The following is a 15,660-nucleotide window of genomic DNA, read 5'->3' as shown; positions in this document are numbered from 1 at the left end:
GATAATCGAAATTGTACAGGATACTCGCGGAATGCCTATCTAATAAAGCCATAGATTTTCGAAATATCACGGCAAAGGTCATGTGTTTTCCGAATCCGGATTGTTTTCAATTAGTTTTTAAAAGAATCTTGAATAAGAATTTTAATAAGACAATGATTTTTTTTAATTGGTGTACAAACTCCTCGAAGAGAAATGTGTCCTTATTCAATATATTTCTGACACGGCGCCGAGCTCTGGTCTCACAGCGTTCACATCCAATGTGAGAGAAGATATTTACATTCGGGAGGAAACAGTAGTGGGGATGAATTATGTTTTCATCGCATACATCACAAACTCCGTTTTGGTTTCGCTCTCATATTCAGTTTGTAGCGAAGTATCGTCGAGTGTAGAGGTTGATGCGTCGGTAGAGATTCTCAGTGTTGGTAGGTTTGGCGTGTGTCATGCTGATTAATGATTTGTGTTTTGTGGCATGCTTCCTTGTCAGTTCCCGTACTCGCCGCAAGCCTGTTAGTATTTATGAATGTGTACCTACCTACCAATAGTGATGCCGTGTGAGTAGTGTGGTATGAAGAGTAGAGAGGAAATTATCTTTCTTCTCCTGCTTTGGCTTTCTTCATTTATGTTGAGAAATCAAAGAGAGTGGCGGTGCCGAAACGAATGAAAAATGAAAGAATCAAATCAAAATAATAACATGTTGATTCGAAGCGTTATAAAAGTTTAGCAGAAAGAGAAAAGTGTGGAAATATATTTATCTAATCTGAGAATGAGCAAGAAGAAGAAAACGAATAAATAAAGTAGACGGTGTTCATTTTGTGCATGGAAGTAAATAATCAAACAAGATCAAACCACATGCGTTTTTTTGATAAACAGAAACTTTGCTGAAACGATTCATACCGCCGTCGTAACAGGCATCGTTTCCGTACTCATTTCGGTGCCATTGATACAGCCAAATGCCGTTAATTCTGAAGCAGAATTGAAAGATTCGTTAACGCAAAACTGGTTCAAGAAGGGGAGGAAGTTAGGGAATGACTCTCAACGTATTCAACGGAAGAAAAAAAGAGTGAAGCTGTTAAAAGTGCATAATTTGTGAGATCACTTAAGAGCCTATACAAAATGAAGTCAACGAATTAAGCTAAATGTATACAATTAATTACAATAAAGCGTTGCCGATAATTGTGCGAAGAAATTTCATTGAACCCATGAATCTGTGCAGTAGCCTTCGTGGAACGCCATCCAGTCCCAGCCATCGGCGGTGATGCAAACTGCAGGCTTTTTGTTGAGCTTTTTTTCTCCTTCGCCACAACGTCTGGCTACGGTTTAATTTTACAGCGCATAAATAAAAGACCGCGAAGATAGAGGCCGCTCGCAGTTATTCGCACAAATACGACCACTAAGAGCCTCGTGAACATACAATCCGTGTTTAGCATTTTGCTGTTGTTGTTGTTGGTACCAGTATTCCCCTCGTGGTAAAGTGATCCTCACAATCAGTGCTGGATTCGTAGAGACGGATTTTGGATGCAAAATTTGCATCTCTTTGAAATCGAGATATAAGTGTAAGAGTAAATTAACAATATTTAAAACAAGCTAATGAGCAATGAAACAACATGTTTCACATTAAACGAATAAATTATGTGTGGCGGAAATGGAACTTTACTGCCAGTCTTGGAATTGAAAAGGTATTTTGAAGGCGGTGAAGTTTGGTATAATCTAAAAAGAAAATAAAAGGTGTAATAAAGTGAAACCGACAATCAAAGTGAAACGAAAATGGCCCCACAAATGAATCTATGGATTATTCTGACTCTCTTTGTAATTATTTCCGTACATTACGGCTGCGGGCATAATTACGGACAAGGTGTACCGACATGGATGTAAGTACTTTAGTAGATTTCCAATTTTGATTGTGTTTCCTATCACTTGTTTGATCCGTTGAATCCTTTGCAGTAACACAACTGGATTTGCTTTTGTGTGCGACTCACACAGTTTTTTGCTTTTAATTCATAACCGGCTCTAAAAAATAAATAAATGAAAATTGAAATAAATGAAATGAAAGATTCGAAAACTGGAATTTCAATAAATATTACATTACTAGCAGACCTGGCGCCCTTCGTCCTGCCCAATGTTGATCTTTTCATTTGAAGAAATTCTACCATTTCCGTCATCTTCCGTAATTGTTTTTGACCGTACATTCGCGATCGATATCAATTAGTGATTGAGTGAAACACTTTTCGTTTTCAATTGAATTGAGGAAATTTAAGCTAACTCCGCCTGCGAATGACGGATCTCTATAGTAGTCGGAGAATTATCTAAGGTTATTATGCGAAGAAAGAAATGGATAAATTTCTAATCACATCACTCGCCACAGTGAATCCTGATTTATAATCTCTCACCACCATCAACTATCCCTTCCTTGATAAGGGAACCACGCTATAGAGCCGACCCTGCTTGCCTTCGAGCGGCGAATATCATAATATCATACTAATATTCCTTCCCTTTCCCTGGTGACTGTAAGGACGTGGCCGGCGTCGTTATTCACATGCACAATGAGAGTGATTTGCTACTCTCAAGCGTCATTCGGTGTGTTCTTTATGTAATATCGCTGGTTCAGGGTAATCACGGAGAGCAACTATGAAGTGTACAGTCTACCCAAGCTCAAGCTCATTTGAATTGAGGAAATTTAAGAAATTTAATTTTAAATTTAATATGTTCTGTTATTCCAATGCATTATGATAGATTACATTCTTCATTGGAAGTACCATGAACAAATCTGGATGTTAGTAATTCCCACGTATGTCATGGCGTCTTGGTCATATTTATTCATATATCGTGAAAAAATCGTAAATTGTTATTTGCTCGCAATTGAATTCGGAAACTGTTACATTTAATCACTGGTTTAATCGATAATTCAATCAATTCACTCAAATGATTACTAAGCCAAAGGTAGTCCTACGTCAACCTTGCGCTTATATATTAGGTATAACCCACCCATTGTTTTTCTACCATCCTCGCGTGAGAAGCTGTGAGAGGACCATGTCAATATTACCGGAACCACTGGAATTGTGTGAAATTGCTTCTTTGGGAGGTCAGACCAACTACAACATATCATGAACCTCGGACATATGTGAAAGAACGGATTATCAAATGACCAATTTTGTTGGAATTTCCCTGCATCCCTCAATTGTATGTACTCTTTGCACAGTACTTTTGTTTGATTGAATTGGATGAAGTTCTGAGCGCCTGAGCGTCGATTCTAGCATACATTTCAAACGCATATACCGCAGCAATAACCGCAATTGAATAACCGAATCAAGTTGTTGTGTACGAATAGGCTGACCTAATGATTCCAGACTAAAAACGAGACACGTATTTTTTTTATCTGTATTATAGTGACTTTCACTTTCAACTCATTTGGCTGGTTCGTCACTTTTACTTCCATTTTTGGAAGAATGTCGGGAGTGAGAATTGAACTCGTGACCTTTAGCGTGAGAGGCATGGATGTTACCACTACGCCAGATCGTCTCCACTAGACACGTATTTAAGCAAAAAACCAAAAACCCATTTTTATGAATTTTCTTAAGTGAATGAAACCGAGAATAAAACCAAACAATTAAAAATGTTTATACAGTAATTCCTGGCCAAGGTAGTTTTCCAGGTAGTTTTGTTCCTTATCGCAAAATATTAGACTCGAAATTATTGGATAAAAGGGGAAAAAAATCGTGTTTCGGACCACCCTAATGAATAGATAAAAAAAACGGGTTGATTATTTTGCGATAAGGAACAAAACTACCAATTTTAACGAAAATCTGAGAACCGCTATATAGCTTTGGCCTAGAATGCCTCTATATGTACCTGCTTTGTTCTCTACCAGGAAAGAATTTTGGAATGTTGTCACAATTCAGATAAAAGTTCTATTTGAAAATTATTTATGATTTCAATACTGAGTCATGACTTTTCCGTTGTCCACATATTGTTTATCATAGAAAAATCAATCCAGATTATGCGGTACTACTAGAGTTATTATTAATTATTGTGTACTCATCAAACAACTTTTTTTTAATCCAAAATATATATTTTTATTAAGGCTTATATGGCGTCAGCCTGAAGGGGCCGGGAGTTCAATATTTCGACAATGTTTGCCTTATAACTATGTCAGTAATATGTAACCGATTACTCGAGGTTAGTATTACAAGTGTTTTCGTAATTGTGATGTTGCTGTCTCCAATGCTCTGTACGTTAATCAGCAACGCCCCCCTAGTCTGTACCCCATATCTAACCCATATCTACCATATCATGTTTCCATTTATCTGAAAAAAAAAATTTTCACTAATGCTTGAATGCTCAGTTAGGAATGGACTTTCATAAGATCCATTTATACTGTTGTGTGTTGACTAGACTAACTTTCAATTTTTTAATATACTTCAACACAGTATCGTAAAACTATCCACAGATTAAATAGATTTCGTTTGCTGTGTTCCATCCGAAACAACTAAACTTTCAACAGCACTTTGCTCCTCACTATTCAGAAATACTTCTTTCCTTTTATGTTGAAGAGTTCCATTTTTTGACGTAGGACTACGTCTAACCGGAAGATATAGGGAGTGAAATGAAAATCTAGGCACTGAACAAGTAGGAAAAAATGCAAGATTTGGAACGCTTATTACTCGAGCATTTCTCAATAGATCGCAAAAGTGTTTGCATCAATTGATAGGAAATATATCTACGCATCTATCATAACGAATAACATTTATTTTTTCTTGAGATAAACAATTGAATAATTGTGAAATATCAAGCATTGTCCAAATGCACTATGTGCCCATTTTTTATTGGTCCATTTTGTGCTCCTCAAATCGTACCGACCAAAACGGGCAATCAGAGCAGCAGCGAAATACAACGAAGCACAATTGGAAAGGAAGAAGAAAAAAATATGAACGAAACATTGGTCGCAGTCTCACACATGCGTAATTCTCGAGCCAGCCATTCAGCTTAAAAATCCCCGCTCCGCTGCCGTAACGATCATTCTCATCCAAACCGTACACCACATCGTTTCGCATCACAACACATCAACAAACCAACACAAGCAGCCATGTTTGGACATGACAAAGGAGGAAAAGTGAAGGGAAAGGCAAAATCCCGCTCGAACAGTGTTGGTCTCCAGTTCCCCGTAGGTGTATCCGCCAATTGCTCCGCAAGGGCAGCTAGGCCGAGCGCGTTAGTACCAGGGCACCAGTCCACCTAGCCGCCGTTATACAGTTTCGGTCGCCGAAGTGATCGAGTTGGCTGGCAAAGCTGCTCGCGACGATAAGAAAACCCGCATTCAGAACAGACCACATTCGGTTCGGTAGACATCAAGACAACAACGGGCAGTTGCAGCGAGTGGCGAGTGGCAAACGCAATCACAAAACAGCAGCAGGTAGCAGAAGAAAAAAGTTTGTTCTTTATACAAACTGCTCTGGTGGCAAATCCAGAACAAGGCGGCATCGAGGGCGAGGGCTAATTGGACAGACCTGTAATGTGACATATTTAGTTGGACATTTTTGTAAACATAAAGTTGGGAGCCTAATTATGACCCAACATGTCCCAAGCTGGATGGGAAGAAATTTTGCAACTGTGGAAGCTGTACCACTGTCATCGCAAATGTTCAATTACAGGTTAAAATCGTCTCCAATGCGACACTGAGTGGTGCTTCGGCATATCGCATTAAATGTAATTTACAGTACAACATGTCCCAAGCTGGATGGGAAGAAATTTTCCAACTGTGAATCCTGTGGCGAGTGGCAAACGAAATCGCTAAACACGTTTAGCCGAACAAGATGAGGATATCGAGTGATAACAAAACAATAAACTCTTTAGATTAAAGATGATTTTGTGGTCCTGAAAAGGGCCCTTTTTTGGGTTTGCTCCGAATCTTTATTTGGTGCTAGTATACTTTTTCACCGCTTTGGTACCTTCGGAAACGGCATGCAAGTTCACCGGGCAGCAACAGACTGATTGCGATCTGAATTTCCCACGCCGTAATGGTTAACCGCTTATTGTAGTGGGTCAGACGTGAGGCTTCCGCTACGATACGCTCAAGGATGCATTGACGAAGCTCATGACGCTCATCGCCTTCGATGAGAAACCGATGTCGGAATGATCCTAATTCAGCACCTTATGATGTAGGGTAGCACGGGGTGAGTTGGACATATGGGGTGATTTGGACCACCCCTTTATCTCAAAAAGTACGGCTCAACTGGGATTTTTTACAATGTCATTTTCTTTTATTATTGAACCGCATGTAACTAACGTAAAAAAACTTCGGTAAAATTCGACAGGTGGAAGGAAACGGTAGCATGAACACAACAAACACTTTGATTGTCAAAAAATGTGAGTTTTCCGATCGTGGTTTTAAGGTTTTACCCGCTGATTAAACAAACTTTTCGTGTACTGTGCAGTAAAGTTCTGTTCGCCTACAGAAGAGGGACAATTTGATGCAGCGAAACTGTAAGTTTGATAACAATAAATGAAATTAATTGCATTTTAATTTTTGCATGTTGTGTGGGGTGATATGGACACGTTTCTGTGGGGTGAATTGGTCCTACAGTTTTTAGGCTTTTCTTTGATCTAATTGATTCCAGATGTCACGGAATTACAAAAAGAGAATGGGCAGACAACGTTGGAAGAAGAAGGAGCTTGAAAGAGCAAGAGCAGGCCACCAAGAACGGATTTTCTTTGATCAACAACGAAAGAGTTTGAAAATGCTCGAATAACAGTGAAAAGATTTATGCAGAATTCGAGATGGTGTCAATCCCATTTTTCTGGTCTGGAATCTGGCCAAGACACCTGGTATCGATCCCAGAACACTGTTACTGATTGTAACATTATCCCAAAATATTTTATATAAACATAAGTATGTTTTTTCGATGAAACACACACTGGACCAAATCACCCCACAGACGGTCCAAATCACCCCGCATCAAATTTTAATGTCCAAAAATCATCTCTTTTATTTTATGATATATTTGGTAGTTTGAAGCTTGATATAATGATTAAACATTATTGATTGAGAAAAAACATGTGTAGCTCAGTATACGATGTGACATTTTTGATTTAGACCGTATTGGTTTGGAAATATTAGGCGACTTTCTTAGGTGGTCCAAATTCCCCCCTTTTCCCCTAGATAGCATATGATCCCTTCTCCTTCTTCTTGTCGGTTTCCGAGATATTCTTCTGCGCCGTACCGAACTTTTTGGCGGCTTTTCCACTATTCCACTAGTCTTCGGTGCCTTTGTGTTTGAACAACTGCATGTGCATCCAACGAGCGAACAAATCGTAATGAATATATTTTTTTGCCATCGCTGCCTTTTAACGCTCATTCGTTCGTCTCGTTGGACTCGCCCCTTTGGCTGAGTCTGCTGATTTGTCTCTATCCTGTGAGCGTGTACCGCTAAAGTACAAAACGCGCGGACCCGGATCGCATAACATCAACAAAGCAACACAAGCAGCAACGTGGACGTGACAAAGGAGGACAAGTTAAGGGAAAGGCAAAGTCCCACTTGAATCGTGCAGGTTTGCAATTCCCTGTTGGTCGCATTCACTGACTGCTCCGCAAGGGTAACAAGGCCGAACGGATTGGTGCCGGAGCACCAGTATACCTAAAAGCGATTACAGAGTTTCGGCCGCCGGAGTGCTTGAGTTGGCTTGCAAAGCTGCTCACGACAATAAGAAAACCATCCTACAGAACATACCACATTCGGTTCGGTGGCAACAACTAGTTCCAGCGAGTGACAAACGTAATCGCAAAACGGCAGCAGGTAGAAGAAGGAAAAAGTTTGTTTATACAGACTGCTTTGGTGGCAAAACCAGCCACCGTAAAACACGGCGCTTTTCAGGGCCATTGACCTTTTCAAAGAAGAGTTATTAAAAGTTATTCACAATACCAATGCATTCTAAAGGGACATAATATGACATGTAATTTTTTTTTTTCCAAAATATATATTTTTATAAAGGCTCATATGGCGTTAGCCTCACGGGGCCGGGAGTTCAATACAATTTTTCTTATTATCTATGTTAGTAATATGTAACCGATTACTCGCGGTTGGCTCGAGGTTAGTATTACAAGTGTTTTCGTAATTGGGATGTTGTTGTCTCCAATGCTCTGTACGTGTGCCCGACACGGGATACTTCCTATTGGGATGCAGCTGACCATTAATCAGCAACGCCCCCCTAGTCTGTACCTCATATCTAGCGTGGTGCGTCTTTCTCGACTCGAGGAATCCAGGATAGAATGGTCACTAGCCGGCGCAATCATCAGTTCGTGTAGAGTTGTCATGAGCGGTACAACCTTTGGCTCTTGTTGAATGATCAGTGGACTGCACAACCTTTGGCCCGTGTATCTGTAAAGAGTGTGTGTATGTATTGCCGCGACTAAGTAAAAGTTTATCGATCGGGTAGGAGGGATATGAAACGGGGACACAACGAAGGAAACATCATTAAACGTTGACATCGGCGTTTCTGAGGAACAGGTATAGATGAAGCAGAAGATCAGGATCACGGCTACCTAAGATATCCCGGACGGGGATATCCGATTGTCTGCCTTGTGCTCTTAGTGCTCTAGAGAGCTGAGAGCTGAATTATTTTGTTTATGCTTGTTTTTGAGCTTATCGGTGGTTAGTGTTTTTTAAATTGATCATTCAGCTTTCACAAACCCATATATGGTTTCCGGATGAAAAATGGGTTCAAATTACAACACATTGTATGCAGGATGGCATTAACGAATTTTCTCAATAGCAAGGACTGCTTTCTTTGGTTGATAACTGATGTTGAAAATTGACTGACGTTACATCTGCATTGTATAGAAAAATAACTAAGGAGCAACATGATGAGCTATGTATTTCCTGCTGCTCTGTTCTTATTTTAAAGGACTTTAATCCGAAGGTCATCCGTCCCTGTATTTACTGTTGGTTTTTCAGAACGCTTATAGCTCGTTTATTTCTCGACAGATCGTAGAGTTCGCCTCCAAAACCTCAGTTCTTTTTCATTTTTATTTACTTTGTTTGCGGAGACTACAAATCTTACAATTCATTCGTCTCCGAAACCACAGTTAAGGTACGGTAATGTGCTCAATAGTGAAATATATGATAGTGAATGAGCTGATGACTACCTATGCATTCCCTATCACAGCCATCATTTTGATTGTACGATATGTGTATACGCCAAAAGATGCCCGGCGTTGAACATTGAATAAGGACAAAGCCTTCAGAAAAAAACAATGTATTTAAAATATATATTTAGAAAAAGCTGTCCCCTTTGTATAGTCCTACGTCACTCCGGTTATGTCCCTGACATTACCCACCCGTCTTTTTTTATAAATAGTTTATTCTTACAGACTCAGTTATATAAATTTGATGAAACCAAACTCTAAATCTATTTTCAATTCTAAAGTATATTTACAGTTTGCTTAATGTTATTAGGATGGAGAATCGATTAAACGCAGACGACTCAAAGTTAGTATTTTTTCATTAAGAGTTGGGGACATAAGGAGATTTGAACAATTTTGATGTTTACACACGGAGATCGAAAGGTTCGAGGAAAAGATAGATTTGGTCTAACCGAGCCAACACATCCCGCACCGGCACCATGGGTTTTCCCCTCGGGCCCGAATGGATTTTTCTAAATTTGATTTGGCTACAAGATACATCTCGCACGACCAAACAACATGCTCAATGTCGCGATAACCTTAACCACAAACGCAGATGTTGTTGCTGGTAAGATTGATACGAAATAACAGCGCGTCTAACGAATAGTGATTGGATATCAGTTGGGAGGAGTTGCGAATGAAGTTCCGACTGAAGTACAGACTTTTGAACCATGGTTTCAGGCTAACCTTGGGGATAATCGAAATCATCAAAAAATAACCATAATGTTTTTCGGCGTCAGAATATTTCTAGTCTACTTGTGACATTACATTTTTTCTGAGCGGTTGTTTCTGTTGCAGTTGTTTTCTGGGGATTTTTTTTCCGGAAACCCAACGACGTCTATCAAACATTAGCGACGTTCGAGTATTTTGAGATTTTTTATCCAGAATAACCAGAACAGGGCCCTGCTATAGTCTATCTCTCCCTATGTGCTCGGATGATGCCAACATCTCAGGGTTCAAACCTATAAGCAGCCATTCTATGCCAAACCGATATAGTGGTTCTCAGATTTTCGCGAAAAGTCGTAATTTTGTTTTTTATCGCAAAAATTTAGACCCGCATTTTTCAATTCTTTTGTTAGGGTGCTCATTTCCATTTTAGGGTGGTCCGAAAAATCATTTTTCTCTATTTTTTTCCAAAAATGACTTGTTAAAAAAATATTTGATTCAATTTTTTACATAACATATCTCGAAATCAGAGAGGCGTTTTTTTCGTTATTCAGTTATGAGGTTTCAAAGTTAACCGATAGTACGAAAAATCAATTGTTCCCTTTTTATTCACCACCTAAAAAATCAATCAAGTCATTTGAACTGCTGGACTGATTTAGATGATCGACATATCGAATTAAAGACAATCAGTTGGTAGTTCCTAGAAAAATACTACAGTTGCGGAGAATTTAAATTTTGTTTTCTTTATTATTGATTGTATACGAAAAGTTATGATCGAAAAGTCATAACTCAAAAACAAGAAAAACGCGTCTCTGATTTCGAGATTCGATTTTTACATAATCCTCAGCTTTCAAGAAAAAATATAAAAAAGTATAGCGCCCTTGGTCCCAAGACCATGAAAACTATAAAAAAACAAATACAATCAAAAACCAATAAAAACAAAATTCAAATTTTCTGCAATTGTACTATTTTTCCAGCCAGCCAATTGTATTTAATCTGATATGTCAATCATTTGAATAAGAGTAGTAGTTAAGAATTTATGAATTTTTAAAAATAGTCATTTTTAGAAAAAAATGAGAAAAAAAAGATTTTTCGATCCATCATAAAACGGAAATGGGCACCCTAACGAAAAAATGAAAAAAATACGGATCTGATGCTTTGCGATCAAGAACAAAATTACGACTTTTCGCGAAAATCTGAGAACCACTATATCGGGTTGGCATGGAATGGTTGTAAGAGTGTATGTATCTCAGCTGACACAGCTGTCAGTAGGGTTCAAAACGCGTTGAGAACCGCATACATCTAAGCTGTTTTATCCTCGAGGTGTTCGCATCAAAATCACTGGACCAGAATAGCGTTGATTTCCGACGTGGCCTGCTTATCCACGTAGACTCCGAACCCTAAGGAACCCAACCCGTCTTTTGTAACTAATAGCCGAATCACCGGCAAAGAGCGAAAGTGTTCCTCCAGAGCACTCGAAAAGAAGGGATGTCCGATGTGTATAAGCTATACAGTATCGAACCCAATATGCTGCCATGGGGTACGATGACCGAGAGGGCACCAGCACCAATGACATGTGACTTTCTTCCCTGGAGATAGTTGTGAATGGTCTTCACCAGGTAAACTAGGTAGTTGAAGCGTCTCAGTTTGAGAATCAGGTCGGCATGCCAAACGTCATTGTATCATTGCCAATAAGTCACAGATTATAGATTAATCATTACGGATTATTTTACCATTCTATCGGAATATCATTGTAATAATCGAGCTTGGGAATAATTTATCATAGCATAGGCATATACGGCTCTCTGATCGAGCGATAACTTGACGAGATCGTGGAGTCCTTCCTCGGCTTGAGGATAGTTACCACTTCAGACACTTTCCAGGCTGCTGAGAAACTTTCTATTTCCAAACAGCGTTTCAGAGACATTTGCTAGACCGTGCGATTTGGGCCCGAGGTTCTTGAATGTTGAAATACCAGGAATCTTCATGTTGCGGTAGTTCTTAATCAGCGAGTCGCCATAAGGGTCTAGAATAATTAGCTCCATGTTCATATCTGGTTTTCCATTTTTTATCCTAGTTGCTATTATTTTATTTAGTTGCCTGTCCTATAGAACTGGCGTCTGACACAGTTCCACAACGAGATATTGTTTCTGGTTTTTGCTTACAACTGTAAAAACTTACATTTTACCGTCATCGTCGGGATGAAACGATCCTCTGTTTCGGCGATGTCATGGGTGAGTGCTTTCAGCACTCTGTCGATGTCTACTGTTGTTACCAACAGGAGTTCTCATCGATGCGGTCCTCCGCGACCCGCTGGAGCCGGGACCAGTTGGCTTGATCATAACTCTGCCTGCGGTACTGCTGCTTGATGGCTTGATTCAAATCAAACACCATCGGGAGGTGTTCGGAGGACAGGTTAGTGATCGCAGAGGGTCGAGAGCAGTCTTCGCTGATGTTGTTGTAGGTGATATCGAGCGTGGAACCATGAAGTTCAAGGACCTCCAGTTCCGTTCCATGTGTCGTAGCCAAAGTTGAGGCAGTGTCATGCACTGCATCACGCTCCGGATCGATCCTCTATAGTCCTGCCACCTAACGATTACGTTGTTGATCGTGCGGATATCATGAAAGGCACGTAGTGATGCACTGCGTTTGGTGATGTGTACCAAGTACAGGCAATCACGATTTGTCAGCTCTTTGTTCCGACGGTTAACAGAGAACACCGTCAATTTTGATGTGGCAAGATGCCACTAGCGAGGAATACGAGGGTCGCTGGCCTGTTAATGACTAGAATAGAAATCACGAATGATGTCTTTTATACTTTCGCCCGGTGCAATCGTTGTTCACAGGTACAAACCTTTTCCCACTAAGTACATTATCAACAGCGATGTCACTATCCAATGCGTACCTTCGGTAGTATCGCCTCACGATGAGGCAGTCTAGCATGAGTTATCAATGGTAAGCACCGGCGTGTTCATAAATTACAGAGCAAAATCAGAGGCACTGTTCAAGACCACCTTCTGTGAGCCGGTTTAGGGTTAAGTTTTGGAATTGTAAAAGCAGGAAAATACTTATCATGCAACCAAGTTGTCAGCAGGACTGTTAGGACCACTTTGGATGGACGTTTTGATAAATTGACAGCAACAACGACCCAATAATTCACCTCAATTTACAATAGATTTATGGTGAGATATTCTCAGAAGTGCATTGTCTCTTAAAATGATATTTCATGTTGATGACTTTAATACTTTTTTTTACAGATGAATTTCAGACCTAGAATTATTTCAAATACACTAAAAAAACTGATGGTGCTGATGCGATGCCAAAGGGTCCTTCGCTTTGTTATTGTATAGATACGAAAACGATAACCGCCACTGCTTTACGAGCGAGAAAGTAACCCTTCCTTATCACATGTCTCTATCGCCTTCCGAGCAATCGTCAACATTTAGCGGAATGCACGGTTAATTAAAATTCGGACATTTGTTTGAGCTTACAATATTTCGTTCCCTTTCAAAGGAAATAAAAGCTTTTTGCGTGGTCATGGATTGTGTGTACAGCTGCACAAACATCTGCACGTTAAGATATACGGGAAAGATTTTTTCATTCATTTATATTAATTTTCTCATTTTTCGCTCTGCGTTGAACGCTGCTGCTGCTGCTGCTGCTGCCGCTGCTCGTGATCCATTCAGGCAGAAAGGAATTACCTCCATCAGAAAGCTCAACCCGTCCGTATTCACACGAACCGGGTTACAAGCAAGCAAAAGAGATGAAATAGGGCTCATATCTTACCATCCATCTGTAGACGGACGGAATGAATGGAACCCAAAACGTAATGTGGCAAGCATAATGCAAAGTTTACTCAAATTTAATTTCAACTAGTCATACAGGAAAGCAAGTGCAAACAATTATGTTAAATCAGAGTCCCACCCAAGGATATTGCAACTCGACGTTGAGCTTTGATAAATCTTTCATTTCGACGCTTGTATTAAAGTTGGAAGTATGCGAGTGCACGTAACCAATCTTGCTTCAAACATAACTGTAATAAAACTTAGTGTGGTACGAACCCACCCGCTTTATGTTTTTGGTGTTACAAATGTCGATTCAAGCATCCATCAACGTTCGTAGCTTCAGACAGATTTAATCATTGTATTTTCACTTAATAACATGTGAACCTACTGAACCCCACAGCATTACAACTATGTTTTTTAATGAACGTCATTCAGTCTGTAGAGTACCCACAGGCGTGATTTCGAAGCTTTGTTTTGTTTTCTGTACTTGATGCTTCCATCAAACAAAATAAGCTCGACACAGGGGTTTACTATGAGTTTTACAGTTGCTGAAAACCTTCAGAAAGTTTGTGCAGTCCGTATTTGAAATCCGTGATTTGGGAATAAAAGCTAAATCTGGAATCAATAATCCGACATCGGAATTCGGAAATCTACCGGATCACAGTAAATCAAAGAATATGGAAAAGATGTGGTGACTCAACTTTTCCTGGTATGTTGTATCTGTAGTTTCAGAGCTACTCGTGTCCCAGTCAGTGCAAGACGGAATACTATAACTATAATCCAACGATGAGACACATTTTTTCTCTGTTTTATCGTTTTATCGATTGTTACATGTCACAGAAGTTCCGAAAATTCGTTGTTTTCGTTAGAATGAAAAATCGAAGGTCTTTCATTCACATTCGCTGTCCCATTGTTTACAAATGATTTGTAATAAAATTGCGATTATTCTTCAAACCCAATAAATGCTCCTCGGTTCGCCTAAGCGAGGCATCCTTGAACGTAGGCAACAAAAGGATGCTACTTCCTAATGAATTTATTCGCTCTCTGATTCCCGAGTAAGCAGGATAAATTGGACTCCATCAATTAGTATTAAATCATCTCACTACGCGCAACGTACAATCATTTCAATTAATTATACACACTTCACTTGCTCTGTCTGCTCTGAACCCAGAGAACTCTCGGTCGACGAAAATAAATGTGTTTATTTATATCCGTCTTATCTACTGGATTATAAATTGTTTCACTTGATAATAAATTGGATCACTTAATTTCAATTTTATTGATAGCCGGAACATTTCTCTTGACTCACTTTTTTTTCTCTAAAATGAATGATGTGGTAAAGGTATATTCTCCTTTGATCCCAATTAGCCTAATGGATTCGAATGTGTTCATGTGTATGTGCCACACTCATCAATGGGGACATTGAGAAATGCATTAGCACGAACAACGGTTACTCATTTTCTTCCAAACCTCATGAAATATCTCGGATCTATCTTCGAAGGAATTTGTTTCCATTTTACGGGCGAAAAGTATCGATAAGTTCTTCGGACCTTTGGAACCTGAAACATAAAGTTATGCTCTCCTATCTCGTCTCTCTTTCGACTTCGATGAGCACAAAACATATAAGCAGAGCAAAACCTGTTTGCAGTCGAGGAAACCATCGGAGGTAATACCACATGCTCGTAAGAACACATTTTTCTTTTTATCGCGATTACAAAGCGTTTGTATAGGAATTATAACATACTTTCGAAAAGAATGTGGATAAAGGCACTCACAATTAGCTTTGCAAGAAGAGCATGCCAATATTAATGAAGAGGACCGGAATGACACACAATCATCCATCGAATTAATGTTTGTTATACACTGTATAAATCTATTGACTCAAATGATAAACGTTACCAGCGATCAAATCCCTCTCAAATTAGACAGTAGTTCTGAACCGACGTCTAATTTTGGTCACACTTTTCTAAAATCACATAAATTGACACTTGCTTCCAAAAAGTTGAAAATTATCCGGAGATCGCAGCGGGATGCTGA

The 15,660-nt window shown here is 39.4% G+C and overlaps 1 protein-coding gene across 1 annotated transcript in view; it reads left to right on the top strand.

The window, feature by feature from the left end:
• The first annotated feature begins 373 nt into the window (after positions 1 to 373).
• Positions 374 to 15,660, top strand: part of LOC129776385 (protein Wnt-5) — a 110,946-nt gene continuing 95,659 nt past the window's right edge. The window contains exon 1 of the mRNA XM_055781985.1: positions 374 to 1,868. Within this exon, the coding sequence (XP_055637960.1) occupies positions 1,765 to 1,868 (104 nt within the window). The 5' untranslated portion in view covers positions 374 to 1,764. The remainder of the gene's footprint in view (positions 1,869 to 15,660) is intronic.

This window comes from Toxorhynchites rutilus, chromosome 3, assembly GCF_029784135.1.
Source record: "Toxorhynchites rutilus septentrionalis strain SRP chromosome 3, ASM2978413v1, whole genome shotgun sequence".
Taxonomy (NCBI): domain Eukaryota; kingdom Metazoa; phylum Arthropoda; class Insecta; order Diptera; family Culicidae; genus Toxorhynchites; species Toxorhynchites rutilus.
The sequence above is the reverse complement of the archived record's forward strand: the minus strand, read 5'-3'. Positions and strand labels throughout refer to the sequence as shown.